The sequence below is a fragment of the Apium graveolens genome, unplaced genomic scaffold (assembly GCF_009905375.1).
Source record: "Apium graveolens cultivar Ventura unplaced genomic scaffold, ASM990537v1 ctg4675, whole genome shotgun sequence".
NCBI classification, from domain to species: Eukaryota; Viridiplantae; Streptophyta; class Magnoliopsida; order Apiales; family Apiaceae; genus Apium; species Apium graveolens.
Genome location: NW_027418638.1, coordinates 54,923 through 71,596, shown reverse-complemented (window position 1 = coordinate 71,596; position 16,674 = coordinate 54,923). Strand labels below are relative to the sequence as shown.

Below are 16,674 nucleotides of genomic sequence, written 5' to 3'. Positions count from 1 at the left end.
TACCTTCTTTGAAGAAATGATAACTACCTTCTTTTCTGCTTTGATAAGTTCCAGAAGCCAAAGGTACCTCTCTTTCTTGCCGGGAGTTTTGGCCTCAGCTCCGTTCTTATTCCCATATCAGCCATATCAATAGACGGACAGACTCCCTATCTTTTGTCTTTCTAGGAATTTTAGCAAAGTTCCGAGTAAGCTTCACATATATTTTTCTTGATGTGCATCACATCGAGAACGCCTAACCGGCAAAAACTTCCAACTCAAGTTGAAGAATATAGAAACCTTCTTCCAAACTGGTCGAGCTTCACCTTTCTTCCATCAAGGTTGGCGTTGTGTCTTACCAAAGACATGTCCCTTAGATGTTGTACTCGTCCAAAAACCTGCTCACCAGTTAATGGAATAGGAGCCACATCCTTCTCACAGTATTATCAAAAGCTGTTTTCTTCTTTATATACGGATGATGACGGGGCAGCCACCTCCTATGGCTCTAACCACCGTCTTTCGTAATGAACGAGCCTAGTAGCCTTTGTGTTATCACACAGACAGTAAAGCATTATCCCTTTAATTACATTTCTGACAAGTTCCTAAGGTCGGATATCACTTATTGTCCATAATATATACCCCTAAGTAAGAAGAATCTCATTTATAGCGTCATACACTTTTTCCTGAGCCACAAATGTTGCAGATCTTCTATAAGCGTTGAAGAACACTCGATATCATTCCAGGCTCTGTTGGTCCTGATATTAATAAGCAGAGCATAATACCTTCTTTTCATACAGAGCCAAGGTGGAAGGTTGTAAATTGATAGCAAAACGGCCAACTAGAATAATCAGTACGGTTTCCACGAAAAGGATTGAAACCGTCAGAGGATAAGCTAACCGAAGGTTCCTTCTATCCGATGCAAATTAGGCCACTCTTTATCAACCTTCATGTTTCCGAGTCAGCCGGATGCCTCATTTTACCATCCTTTTGTCGCTCGTGTCATGCCAGTCATTCCTTTGTAATTTGAGGTGTGTTGAACAATTTCTTATTCTTGGTATCACGGGAAATACCATAAAACCTTGGCAGGGACTCCTTCCTGTTCTTCTCCTTTCTTATTCAATTTCCATCTAAAGGCCTTACATATCCGAAAAGTTGTCTCTTCTCATTTATCTACCACGATATGAGACAATTATTCGGCATGCGTGTATCTTCTCATACCCCCATTCCTAATGCACATAAGTTTTCTTTGCTTCACTGAAAGATAAGGGATATTGTTGCCTTCCGAAAGCAAATCCCCAATCACAACAGAACATCGGAAAAACATGAATCAGACATACCATGTTTCACCTTCAAGTTGAATAACTTAACCAACACTTTCATCTTAGTGTAATTCTCACAACCAGGATAGAGAGGTGCATGCTCACCTTTGACATGATTCATGAAATCTGAAGAATGACTCATCATCATCTTCGTCAGCTTCACCCATTCCTGTGTAGGCCGGTTTAAAGATACAGAGGAGTCGCTTTCATCCGTAGAGAACTTTCTTTAGAATTTGCCTCCCCGTGCCATATCCAGCGTGTATAAGTTTCATCTATGCCATATTGAAAAGGTGGTTTTTAAAAGTCCAGCATTCCAAGATTTGCTGTGTGCGCACTTTACATGGACAACTTATTTTTCCTTCATTATAACCATTCTCAAAGGCAAACATCAGTAAATCCTCCACTCCTTTTTTAAACTCTTTTGTTCTTCTATCAGTTGTTAACCATGATCTATCCATCTTTTGATACAAACAAACTGAAAAAAGAAAAATGTAAGCCGTCAAAAACAGAACATAGTACCATTAGACTATATCTTCAACTATTAAACACCAAATTTAACATAGTACATGTGAGCACAAATTAACAACTACAGATTAAGCACAAATTAAACTATAAAATCAACAAAAATTAAAGTAGAGCTAGATGAATCAAGCTACAAGTTAAACTCAAATTAAAATAGAAATTATACATTAAACAGCAACTGCAACTAACAACAATTATACCATTAAACAGAGTAATCCTACCAGTAAACACCAAAGTAACAGAGTACGGGTGAGCAGTGAGCACAAATTAAACAACTACAAATTAAGCAGAAATTAAGCTAAAAAATTCAACAAAAATAAAACAAGAGCTAGATAGTCGAGCTTCAAGTTAAACTCAATTAAAACAGCAATTATACCATTAAACACCAACTGCAACTAAACAACAAATTATACCATTAAACACCAAATTAAACAGAATTAGAATTCTACCAGTAAACACCAAAGTAAACAGAGTACGGGTGAGCAGTGAGCACAAATTAAACAACTACAAATTAAGCAGAAATCAATGAAGAAGCCTATATCTGAAGGCTTACAGAAAAAAAATTCTAAAAAAAGGAACCGAGGAAAAGCAGCTGTTACAGAGTCGAATAATACTCAAGGTCTAAAACTACTCAAGAGAGGCTGTGTCATTATGCATCGAATTGTGCGACGCAAGATAATGGGGAACAAACTTAACGTGTCTTTTAACAACAAAGGAGAGCCGTTTGGTCCTGAAGCGGCAGAGATGCAATCTATATTGGGGTATTGGCAAGAACCAAACCGCCAATATGGCATGATATTGGAAATGTGTTCCTGAAGAGACAAAGACAAAGATTTGGGATTGTGTGCTGGTAGGCCAAAATAAACTTATTAAGTTCATTGACTTTGTCTGCTATAAGTTCATTTTATTACTTGTTTCTTATAATTCTTTTAATTTCTTATGTATGCAGATGGCTTTTGTTTTACCTCCATCGGCCAAGAAGTTGGTTTTACGTTCTGCAGGTCAAAATGGAGGGAGTTCAAAAGTCAGTTGACCACACATTACATTCTTCCTTATCGGGATCAACCTCAATTGTTGGCCTATCCGTCTGCAGATTTTTCTTTCATAGAAAAATCTCATTGGGACATTTTTGTTGCTGAACGCACATCATCTGAGTTTCTGGTATGTTTCTAGTTAGCATTGGCTCATATTTGTTGTTTATCAAACTAAGGATTGGGATATAGTTACTTACTAATTATATTATAAACCTTCTTGTGCTTTTTATGAAGATATGTCATGATGAAGCAGTACAAAGAAGAAAGTTAAGTGTTTATCCACATCGCATGGCTCGAAAAGGTTATGCCAATCTCGAGAATGAATGGGTGAGTAATAGTGACACGACATTCTTACTTTTCGAATACACACTAATTTTCCACACATGTTTATACTATTTCTAAGCTCACCATCTACATGTGAATATAGTATCAATCACATCCAGATGAAGAGGAAGTAGATCGTTCATCACATGGGTCCTAGCAAGGCAGGACAAAGATGGTAACTATTTAAGTGATGATGTCCAGAAAAAGCTGAAGAAATTGTAAGTTATTGATTTGTATTCTACTTCAAAATATTCATTATCTCATGCTTTGTTTTAAACCTTTTACCCTAAACTCCTACCGAACTTAGAATTCAAAGCTCAGACTATGATAATAATTAAAGTACTCTAAATGTTGCAGGGAAAGCTGAAAGCAGAGGTTAAGGAAGGAAAACTGAAAGCGGAAAGTGTTGATGATGTCTTAACACTTGCGCTTAGGAAGCCTGAGCATGGAGGAAGGGTTCGTGGACAAGGAGTTCATGTAAAGCAGTCAACTTACTTTGATCTTCCAAGGCAGAAGAAAGCTAGGACAATGGATGAAAAAATACATGAAGGGATTAAAAGGTTCATGGCGGAGGAGACTCCGTGGATTATTAAAGAGAGAGATGCCTTTTGGGCTGCAGAAATGGAAAAACTCAGGGCAGAGATATTGAAGAAGCCCGTAGAACAAGATGCTACTCCAAAACCACTTCTCAACAAGCAAGCTGTCACTCTGACGGCGGGGTTGTTGTGGATATTGGTGTCAAGAATAAGGATACACCTCGAACTGCAAGGAAGTTATTTCCACTTCAAGAGGAGGGAGGTGTTTAGAAAATCAAAATGATTGATAATTTATTTGTTGATTTTGGGGAGAACTTAAGGAGGCTGGGCCAGCTCATGAGGATGAAAGATGTAATATTGTTGTTGAGAAGAAGACTTCTGAGGAAGTGAAAGTGAAGCTCCAGATACTTGTGTTTGCAAATCGCTATTGGATCGCTCAACAACATTGTTGCTTGTGCGACGATTGATGAAGTAATCAATCTCGATGGAGGAGAGCAGACAATCCATGGTGTACGACTGGGAGAAGAAATGCAAGAGTCTCAATCACTGAAGTCATTCAAGGTGATGCTAGGATTCCCTTTCCTATCGGTGATGAAATTCTAACTGTGGAACAAGCTATAGGAACTTTTATCGCATGGCCGAGAAATTTGATAGTGGCAGGAACAAATACCGCTTCCAATGCTTTGGCGGCTCCAAAGGTGAGAATGTTGTTTTATCAGTATGATTTTTTTAGTATGTTTTTTCCTAATATTTTTCACGTGTCTTTTCTGCAGAAATCCAAGATCAAGAAAACAAAGAAGACATATAAAGTACTTAAACATGTTGAACCAGAGCTTACTGTTGAGATGGGTGCAAATTACCCATCTGCACTCAATCGTTTGTGGACATGGGCAAAGGTTGCCTTGGCTCATGGAGAGACGGTTTCTTTTACTCTATGCAAAGAAGCATTTGGCTCTACAAAGAAGCATGTCATCTACTTATTAGATATTTATGCAGTTTGCACTGGAGGTGAAATGTCAGGGTCTGTCATTTGCCTCTTTATTCAGTAAGTTTTTTCATTAACTTTTTTTTCATATATAGTCCCGTGATTAAACTCATAATATTACTAACTACTGTAAATTTTATATGTAGCTCCTAAATGAGCATGTCAAAAACAGAAGATGACCAACATGATAAGGTTTGTAGATCCCAGCATCATTGGTGCCATCGGATGTGGCACTGCACTACAGAGATCACGTGCACTCGCTGCACAATTTAAGGATGCGAAGAAAGGGCAGTACTTTCTCATGCCTTACAATGATGTGTAAGTTTTAATACTATTGCTAACTTTTCGACAATGTCAGATAATTTTTAGTTTGATACACGATCCTATGTCTTGCTCTTTTTAGTTGATTTGTCGTGAGACAAGAGTTCAAATAGTAAGGTTAAATGTGTTTATTGATCTTGCAATTTTGAACATTTTTATGACTTGCTCAATTTAGGTGTTTTTTGGTGGATTTCATATAAATTTTAATATGATGATGTTTATGCTATTTGAGTTGGTAAGGCGGTGTCAATTAGTAAATTACACTTTAATTTCAATCTTGCTAAGTCGTTGATGTTTCTATTTTTTAAGACGGTTAAAATAGTGAAGTTAAATATGGTTATAATTTTTGCAACTTTAAACAGTTTAATGGCTTGCTGAATTTAGGTGTTTTTTGCTGGATTTTATATAAATTTATTATGATATTGTTTATGCAATTTTAGTTGGTAAAGCGGTGTAATTAGTAAATTATCCTTTAATTTCAAACTTCGTGAGTCGTTGCCTTTTCTATTTTTCAGTAAACATTTTAAGTATAATTACTGAGCTTAAAATTGAAAATATTTCTTGCAACTTTTAGGTTGAATTTTACAGTAAGTTAGGTTTCAATTGCTGAATTTAGGTGCATTCGGGTGCATTTTATATAAAAATTAATATGATTTTGTCTATGCTATTTGGTAAGGCGGTGTGAATTAATATCTTATATTTTAATTAAATCACTTGCTCAATCATTAATCGTTAATGTTTGGGTAAGAATCACTGGACTTTGACTGTTGCCAATCCCGAGGCAGAGATTGTCTACTACATGGACCCTCTTAAACGTCGTATTGCTAACGGAGGGTGGGTGCAAGTCATAGAAAGTAAGTTTAAGTTCTACAATTTGTGTATTAAGTGTTCAACCTTGACATATCATGCACAGTTTGTAGTGGTTTGATTTTTTATTGTCGCAATTCTGGTTGCAGTGCCATTAAATTTTACAAAGAAGATCTGAACAAGCTTGCAAAGAAGAAAATTTTATGGGAGAACATGGCGGTAATAATCAATTTCATCATATATTATTAATGTAATATAATGAGATTGTATGAAAAAATTTATTTATTATCACAGGGAGTTCCAGTCCAGGCAGGAACCAAGGAATGTGGCTTGTTCGTGATCCGTTACATGAAGGAGATCATTGAGGACAAAGAACTTGAGTTTGCTGCCAAGGTGAGATTATCATTTTGATTTTTTCAATTAACTTAATACTCTTACCCTTATGCCTTGTGTAACGCGTACTTTTGTTTTTTCAGTGGATGCGCAGGTCAAACTTGGCTTATACAACTGATGACATCAATGAGATCCGCATTGAATTTGCAAAATATTTCATAAAATGCCACACGAGCTAGGTTGCAGTGTCGGGGCTTTTTATTGAACTAGATATGAACTTTGTTTTTAATTATAACAGTTAATGAATCGTTTGTGAAATTCGGGTTGGTAGAATGAGATTTTGTCTCAATCTATCGATGGATTGAATGGGCTTTAGATTGGTTTCAAATCTATTTCTAGATTTAAGTATTTCGTACGATTGGTTAGTAGTTCTTTTGATGGATGGCTTTTGGGATTAACTAGTAGTTCTTTTGATGGATTTGATGGATGGTTTTTGGGATATTTGTAGTTGGTATACTTTTAACGGATTGCTTAATATTTCGGCTGATTTATTCTAGTGTTGCATCTTTTGGTTATTTATTGTTGATTGTTGGAACAAATTGTTTGGTGTTGGAATTAGTTTTATATTTCGACAGGTGGTGGTTACAATTGGTCAATTTGATATGGAAATTTTTTTACAACAACAGATAATTGTGTTTTCATTCCAAAAATAGCATTATGCCAAAGTAATTGGACAACACTATAACAATGTTATAACTGTTGACTAAAGCTAGATAACCAACTTTGTACAACATGTTAACATACTAACCATTATGCCTAGCACATTCACATAACTGGAAAAGGTTTTAAGCCATTGTCTCAAAGCCTTCTTTACAATATCTCAGGTACAAATTGATGTATGAGATAGGCTTAGAAAACAATTTTAACTGTAAAATGTTGTGGTTAGGCTTCCAAACAACACAACCAAAAATAAACCATTGTTTAAAAAAACAAAAAAAAAAGAACATCAACACACTCACTTCACGTTTAATAAACGTCGTCTACATGGGTAAACCATTGTATGTAGTTCTTCACAACAATGGTCCTTCTAGAACGGTTGTTAATCCTAGTTTTGCACAACAGGTAGAAAACAGTTGTTGTTACTAATTACAATAGCGGTTCCTACGACTGTTCTGATTACATATCAGACGGCTCCTCAATAATCAACGGAAAATTAGCATATCAAACCATAGTGAAAAACAGTTGTATGATTCAGTTTTTCTTGTAGTGTTACCCTCCCCAGACCCTGCGTTAAGCGGGATATAATGGGTATGTTTGGTTTGGTTTGTTTGGTATGACAAAAATATCACTTTTTCAAACTGTTGGCCAAAAATCCCAGTTCATTTGAGAAATGGGTAACCTATAACGCATTTGATGAATATGTATCATGTAAAAAAATAAAAAATTAAAAAAAAATAAAAAGTGGTATTATTGTTATAGTGGTATTCTTGGCCAAAATTTTTAAAAGTGGTATTATTGTTATCTAATATAAAAATGGTATTTTGTCATTTTTCTATAAAAGCAAGTAATCATGTTACAAATGGAAACAAGTTGCATTATACTTCGTTGAATCGTAAAATTTAATCATCGAAACACGTATTTATTTTTAATTTTAATTTTAATATTTAAGTTAATAATTTAAAATTGGTATTAAAAAAAAGAACATAATATTTTGAGGGAAGGATACAATTTATTAGGGTTAACATATATAATTTTATTTTTGATATATAGTTCCATTGTTAAAATAGGTTCATTGTTAGGTTTTTTTTTCTTTATTATTATATTGTTGTTAGCTATATAAACCTATATTCTATAATAATCCATAACAAGATTCATAATAACAAAACCTAACTTTTATCTCCTCTCCCTTTTTTATCATAGTAATAGTACATATGGTTGTTCGATCTGGGATAGGTTGATGAAGGGCAAATTGTGATTGCTTCCACATGTTGGATGGTTCAATATGGGATAGGTTGATGGGATCATATTGTGATGGCTTTCAGATGTTGGGTTTAAAATATATATTTCAATTATTATTGGTTTATCATCTTCTTCTCCAAAATCCAAATCGGTTCTTTGGCTGATTTTGAGTTTTAACCATGATAACTATTTTTTTCCTTCGTATTGATTGGACTTTTGGGGTACAAATATTGATTTTGGTTGAAATCTTTCTTCCGATGGTTTCATTTTATTTTGGTTGGGACTACGAGTAAGCAAACATTTTCATAACCGTCCAAACCAACTATTTCAAACCACCCAAACCGAAATTTTATCATTTTATAACGGTTTAGATCGGTTGTGGTTTCATTTTTCCAAAACCCGAAAAATAACGGTTTAGTTTAGATTTGTCTTTTATACCGCCCATTATATCCAAACCACCCGAATATATTAAAATATTGTAATTATATATTTTGAGGATACATATATTGCATGAATTATTGATTTGTATTTGTATTTGAATCCATATTATGTTAAGTACACTGGATGTTAAATATTAAAGTTAGAAGATCCAAATTATTACATAATGAACTTGTTTAATTGATAATTTATTAACCTATTAAATTTTTAACCTAGTACATATATGCAAATATTTTTCATAACGGTTTAAACAAAAACTAACCAACCCCAACCATTATAATTTGGGTGGTTTAGTTATGTCTGTAATGGTTACTGTAATAGTTAAGTCAAATGTAAAAAACTAAATTTGGTTTGGATGATTATAAGCTCCAAACCCACATATTCCACCTGATACTCACCCTAGTTCGGACTCTTGTACACACTCTTTGATGATATTGACTCAGCCATAAAAAATTAGTAATTATTTATTTCCATCTCATCTTCCTTTTCCTTTCTCCTGTTTATATGTATATCTTTTTCACCTTTTATTTTACTTTCAAGCCCTTGGCGGGGTTGTTTGAGTTTATTTGGTGTTTTAGGCACGTTGACCTAAAATTGTTTTACTTCATTTGGTATTGTAGTTTTGAATTTGTTCCATTACGTGACTCTACTTTTTGTTTGACAAACCCTCGATTCATCATAGTGAGTTTGAGGGTGAATTTTAACATATATATTATTATTATTATATTATTATTATATTATTATTATTATTATTTTTATTATTATATTATCATCATAACATATATATTATTATTATTATTATTTAACATATAATATTATTATCATTATTATTATATAGTCCCATTATTATAATAGTTTCCTTTTAATGATATTTTCATTTATTATTGTTTTGTTGTTAGCAATATTATTATTTTTTTGTTGACAATCTAAGTCTCTATTCTATCATAACTCAGAATAAGTTGCATCTTAATAAAACATAACTTTTCTCACTTTCTCTATACTTTGTCAACTAGGTAATCAAAGATAGGGAAATGAAGATAGGATACGAGGAAAAATCTAGTTTCTGAAGTATGAAATGAAATTTATCTATCCTATATTATAATATAAAATAATAAAATTTAGTTGGGTTACGGTACTTTGTTAATTACTTAATTTACTTTCTTCACTCCCCATTCATTAATTTACTAAATTACCCTCATTTACTCTACTAAATTTAAAATTCTGATTTATTATTCTATTAAATTAAAGTCAAATAAGGTTAATGACCAGATTCACAGTTATTCGTAAATAATTAGAGTACAAAAAAACATGGGGAAACTACCTAAAATACATATATTTTCAAACCTATTTCAAAATACTATCATTTTCAAAATTATTTTTAAAAATACAATATTTAAGTTTTATTTTCAAATATACGGTTTGCAACCAGTTATGCAACTTAATTTCAAATTTTGAAAAATTTGCAACTGAATCAATCTTAAAATCAAATTTGAAAAAAAAAGGTTGTATAACAGTTTGTAGAAGATACAAATTGTATTTTTAAAAATAAGTTTAAAAATGATAGTATTTTTTAAATATATTTTAAAAAATGCTTCATTTTTCAAACTGAACAATTTACTATATTGATACAAGTATACAAAATTATAGTACACAACTAACTTTTAATTATCTTTTCTACCTAAAGAAGTAATGGATGACAATTGAATATTATTGACTTTGTGTATTCTCATTTTGTAGAACAACTTTATAATCCATCTTGACAAAAATAGGCTTTTCAATGTACACCATTATTAATATTTAACCACTCATCCGATTATACTGATATTTTATTGCACAAAAAATCATTTAAAGCATTGATATTGACGAGCATGAGTATACATTTAAGTTTGATTTATGTTTAACACATCTCTCTTCAACTAGAAGAGCAAAAGAAGGAGCTAGGCCGAGACTAAGAAGAGACGAGACCTAAACTAGATGTCCTTCCGATACCTAAACTTGGTAACTTAAAGTTTTAAATTAACGAGAAGTGGCAAAGGCGAACTGACGGAACCTTAATACGGTTCTGATAAATCCTTAGGGCGTTGTGATCCCAATTTCCAAAAGCACCAGGAAGATGATGACGTCACAACAATCAATACGTGTCAAATTTTGACTAGAGGTAAAAACCATCTTCTATTGTATTCATGTTTGTTCAAAAAGTAATTATTATTATCTTAAAAACTCACATGTTTAAAAAGTAAATGTATATTCTCTTGAAATGCTCGATTATCATTGGTGTTTATAGTTTAAACACTAATATATGGAAGAAAAGAAGGCAGAAAAATGTTTCTATTGATGGCATTGATGGGCATGAGGTTGCTTTCGTTAATGTTGCTGCATAGTGGATTGGGTTTAATTCAATGACCATAAATTTGTTATATGCTTGGATACCCAAGACTGTTATGATTCAAAAACTCTGGGATTCAGGCTACCAGTAATATTTTCTAAATTCATTGATAAGTATGCCTTCATCGGGCTCTTTGGAGCATTTTCAGGATAAGACAAAGTTGGCAATCACAGAGGTTTTGGCCAGCGCTGTTAGAGCATCTCCAATGAGTGTGTCTACCAAAGTAGCCAAATCATTAAAACTACTAATATTTTATTTTCTCTTTCTTCTATTGTAATTTTGACACATTTTTTATTAGTATTTACTCCAATGGTTTGCAACCCAAGTTGCCACAATATTCATACATTATATTTTTTAAACTAGATAGGAAGTTATATCTCTGGTTGAGATATTTGTATTTTTTCCATTTAGCATTTTGACACTCTTTTGGGCACCTCCATTGGCGATGCTCTTAATGGAAATGAATAGTTTAACCATAAAACGGTAGCGGTTTTTCTCTTCCAGTTTCGTGCTTTCATTGCCCCAAATAATGATAAGCACGATATTTCATCAACTTATGTCTTTCCTAGAGAATCTGTACGAAGTTGATTCATATGGAGGGGAGTTGCCTTGCTGTCATGTAGATGAACGAGAACTCGAGAAAGGAAAGTAAAAGTGCTTTGATGGCAATCTATAGGCTGGGTTGGTAAGTTCAGTGTTTGTTAAGTTATATTATTGTTATATTCTGGTTCATTATTATTTCTTTATTCAAATATATCTTCATTTGGCGGGTTTGTAAGTTCGGCTCTCGATGATGTAAGAAATGCTTGCAATCAATTTGAGCGAGTACCCTTAGTGTGTTTGAGATGGAGCACCTTGGCTCATATGAATGGTGCGTGAAATAAAATAGAAAAACGTACAACCATTAAGCCAAGTAATCTTCACACTGGTGTAGAGTTGTAAGTTTTTCTTTTTATTTCACGAACAATCACATGAGCTATAAAGCTCCCTCTCTCACCGATCGGGGAGCTCTCTGAAATAGAGTTGAAGCATTTTCGGAATTGAATCAACAAGAAGCGCAGTCAAACATACAAATACAACAAAGAAATAAAAATAAAACTCAATATAATGATAAGATCAACGAATAAACACTGAAATTACCAAGACAACACATGAATCTTTTTCCTCTGGCACATCTTTATTTCATGGTATATAGAGGACACCAAGGCAGTTCCTCATGTATATAAATCAATTTTGTCCAAATTTTTTAGAAACTGGGCGTAAGTTGAAAGAATCTCGTGTTTTCATTGTTAGGGACAATGAAAACACAACACATTATTAGGAGCACCGTGATCTTTCAGTGATTAAATTTTTTCAATCACAATAACTAAATGATTAGAATCTCTGTAAATGACAAATTCGTCTTGTCCCGAAAATGTTTTTCAAAGACCCTCGCAAAATCATATTTGTCTATGGATTTATAAATTATTATTGGTTCACTCCGGATTGTCAATGAGCGGACGCATCGAGGATCACACCTAAAACCTTTTTATCAAAAGTGAAAACTTGTCTCTCATAGTTGTAATACTCATTAGAAAAGATGTTTTCTAGGAAGCAACCAAGTGTATCAACATCCTCAATGTTTACGAGAGGAAATATCCCTAGATTATATCGAATTGTGTACGTTACGTATAACTTATTAGATAATACACTGTATGTGAGAATAATAGTTTGATCAAATCTATTTTAAATATATAATTACTAGCTCATATTTGAATTAAAATATACACAATTTTTCCCAATTGAATTCAAAAATGAATTTGAATTTTGTTCATTATTAATAAATCACATATAAATTCAAACTACGGTTGTACGTTCAATCCGCCCAACCCCATCAACCGTAAAAATCACCCGCAGGCCGCAACCAATCCGCAGAGTACAGTTAAGCGGGTAGTCGTGAATGTAATTTTAGATAACTATTAATCTGTTGTTTGGTTGCGAATTTATTATTTTAAAAATCGTGAAAATCCAACAGCACCTGCAACCGCATATTATAAAAAAATATACATATAAATAAAATTACTGAATTATGAAACTTGGACTTGGGTCAATATAAATGAAGTTCATAAAGTTTTATACCAACTTTTATATTTCAGGATTAGTTTTTCTTTTGTAATATGTCACTGGACTCTTGAATTTATTTGTCATTTAAGCTTATTGAATTTTTAGGATTATTGAATTCTTCTATAAAGCCTTATAATTTTCATATGCAATATTTATTGAAGTAAGTTTTTTTTATTTGAGTGGTTGAACCGCAAAACCAGCCGCAATTACTTGGGTGGATTTGGTTGGTTTTTTTATACCAACGGTTTGGTTGCGAATGGAGATATTGGAAAACCGATAGTTGTGGTTTGGTCTAGTTTTTACCCTCTAACCGAACCAAGTCGCACCGCTTACACCCCTAATTCAAACCCTTACTATGCGATTCTTAAGCGGTTCTCCAAACTAGGATTTTTTTTTACAAATTCCAACAAGGGATTAGTATCAAATATCGTGGATAATTCCAAAATGGGTCCCCCTCAACTTCATTTTACAGCTGTTTATGAGGTAACAATTTAATTTTTATGAACTTTTATGAATTCATTTCATAACCTTTGTATAGTCGTGATTAGCTAATTTATTAGAAATAATTATAATCCAAAAATTAGTAGAATAATATAATCTTTCAGGGGATCACGGTTTGAGTGTAGAAGAATGGGTCAATATTTTTTTTAAATAATTACAACATGTTTAATTGATTTTAGTACATATAATTGGGTGGGTACTTATGTTTATATGTACAAAATTATAATTTTGATCAAAAACATGTCTATTAACTATCAAGTATCTTTATTAAGAAAAATCTAAGTTCTTACTCAATTGAAAATTAATCGAACATTACAATAAAAACTCGGTCTTAAATTGTTCTAATTAATTTCACATTTTAATAGTAGATTTTTTATGTAAAAGTATTCATTTATAAATTTTACCAGGTCTTAATAACTTTTAAGTATTGCCAAAGATTCTTTAGACAAGTACATTTACCAGCTTTACATACCATTTCATACATATTAACTACTACTTGCTCTGAGTTATTTTGTGGATACATATTTATGGATGATACCACAGATAGGGGTGGTAGCTCCGACGGAGATGGCTCTGATAGCAGCCGAAGAAAGAGTCATCACCAACGACACACGCTCAGAGGCTTGAAGGGTATCGTAATTTATGACTAGTGTTTCATTAAATTTTTTTAGGAATTTAAATTTTTTCAAATTATTTCTTGATGGAAAAATTGTTGTGAATCTACAATTTTGTTTAAACGATTTTTGAAGATGTTGAGTTTTGTGATTGAATATATTTTATTTCTTGAAATATAATGTGAGTGCGTAGTTTTGGACTATTCAATTATTTCATGTTTTAATTAGCGAAAAAATAAAATTATTTTATGACTAATCTAAGTAGAGCCGTAAAGGTAAGGTATCGTTACATCTGACATCGAGAGATCCTTTGTCTACTACTAGTGGATATATGGCATATGTTTGTTTCAGTTGTAAGGTGACGAGTCCATTTATTATTTCTAATAATTTCTTTATGTGTTTAATTGAAGGGCGTTTCGGGAATGTCCCCATCCAGACGAGAAAATGAGGATGGAGCTAAGTAAAGAGTTGGGATTGTCTTCTCGCCAAATTAAATTTTGGTTTCAAAACAAAAGGACACAATTAAAGGTTCGTTGATATTAATTTATTTAAGAGAACAGGTTTGTATCATTGGAGCTGTGTACTCCACTGCAATTTAGTCAAACTTAAGTTCATGCTCTGTAATTACTTAGTTAAGTATGTACTGCAGCTTAAAATATGAGAACATAGTTGCCAATTACAAGCCGCTAATGGTGGATGTTTTTCGTAATGCTATGGATGAACTGATCAAGCTTGTACAAAGTGATTCACCTTTCTGGATAAGATCATCAGCTGATGGGCGCCAAGTTTTAAATCTTGAATGTTATGAGAGCATTTTTCCCGGAGTTGCTAAAAGTCCTAATGTTCGCATTGAATCATCAAAAGATTCAAGTGTTGTGATCATCGATAGTTTGGAATTAGTTGATATGTTCATGGATGCGGTTAGTTTTTGTATTCTTTCTATTATTATATTTGGTTAACACCTTATTAAACACCAAAATGCTATATAATATTTTGGTGTGGGGATGTGAATTATTTCTGCTTTGCAGAACAAGTGGATGGAATTTTTTCCTAATATTGTTTCGAGGGCAACAACACTTGAAGTTGTATCATCCGGATTGACCGGCAGTCGGAGTGGCTTGTTACAACTGGTTATATATATACATATATTCAATCCATTCATTTTTCTCCGCTTTTGTATAATCTATGTATATATTATGGTACAAACAGCTTGAAAATGAATTTGCTCTTGTTGTAGATGTATGAAGAGTTGCAGGTGTTGTCCCCATTAGTACCAACCCGCAAATTCTATTTTCTTCGTTTTTGTGAGCAAATTGAGCAACATACATGGGCTATAGTTGATGTTTCCTATAACTTTCCCCAAGAACCTTTTTCTAACTCTCAAAGTCCAGTTCGTCTTCTACCTTCTGGTTGCTTAATTCAAGACATGCTCAATGGCTGCTCGAAGGTCTTGCTAAGTCTTTAGCAACCGTTTTTTTCCTCTTTTTTGTGTTTTTTTACTCGACCATCTTAACATATTTCATGATGACAGATTACTTGGATTGAACACATGGAAATTGAAGATATAAGACCAATTCATAATCTTTACATGAAACATGTATGTAGTGGTTTAGCATTTGGTGCCACAAGAAAGCTTGCTACACTTCGAAGAACTTGTGAAAGGCTTTCTTGTTTGATGGATGTTAGTAATACTTCCTATTTTGGAGGAGGTAAGCCATCTACATGCTCTGCATTTTATTTTTTTCTATATCTATTTAGTGGTGCCTTGTGACACAAGTATATGAAATTGATTTAACACCTGATTTCCAGTAATTACATCCACTCATGGCAAAAGAAATTTGATGAAACTTTCCCAGAGGATGGTTAAGACTTTTTGTTCTAGCATCAACACAGTTAATGGACAGCAAGTGATGATCTCTGGGATTAACGATTTGGAAGTATGTGCAATGCTTCAAAGGTGCACTGATCCTGGCCATCCTAACAGCATTGTTCTGAGTGCAGCAACTACTATTTCCGTCCCATTTGCTTCTGTAGAGGTTTTCAATTTCTTCAGGGACGGAAGAAACCAACCCCTTGTAAGATTTATGATACAAAGTTTCTTTTTCTGGTGCAAAGCTTCTTATGCATATCACTCTTACAAATAATCTTTTGTTTGTTTTTTTGATCAGTGGGATGTTTTTTCTAATCATAATCATGTCAAAGAGATTGGCCATATTGCGTGTGGATCTCATCCAGGGAATCGTATCTCTGTTCTCGGGGTGTGATTTTTAGCCTTTTTTTGCTTTAAGTTATACTTGCGATCTTTATCTTATTTAAAGGCAAGGATTTTTTAGGGAGCCCCTTACAGAGAACCCTAATTCTCAGGAGAACATGTCTTGAACAACATATAATTGTTTTTATACTTGCCCCGTTTAATTAAAGCAATCTTACGATTGGCAGGCCTCGGGTACCAGCCAGAGCAACATGTTAATACTTCAAGAAAGCTGCATTGACTCATCAGGTGCCCTTGTTGTGTA

At 33.3% G+C, this 16,674-nt stretch overlaps 1 protein-coding gene across 1 annotated transcript; it reads left to right on the top strand.

The window, feature by feature from the left end:
- The first annotated feature begins 4,871 nt into the window (after positions 1–4,871).
- Positions 4,872–16,327, top strand: LOC141702122 (homeobox-leucine zipper protein ROC8-like). Its single transcript, XM_074505804.1, has 9 exons — positions 4,872–5,014; positions 5,974–6,043; positions 6,119–6,217; positions 14,569–14,618; positions 14,808–15,078; positions 15,187–15,288; positions 15,396–15,605; positions 15,690–15,867; positions 15,968–16,327. The coding sequence occupies exons 1-9, from the start codon at positions 4,872–4,874 to the stop codon at positions 16,300–16,302; spliced, it is 1,458 nt and encodes a 485-aa protein (XP_074361905.1). The 3' UTR covers positions 16,303–16,327.
- The last annotated feature ends 347 nt before the right edge of the window (positions 16,328–16,674 follow it).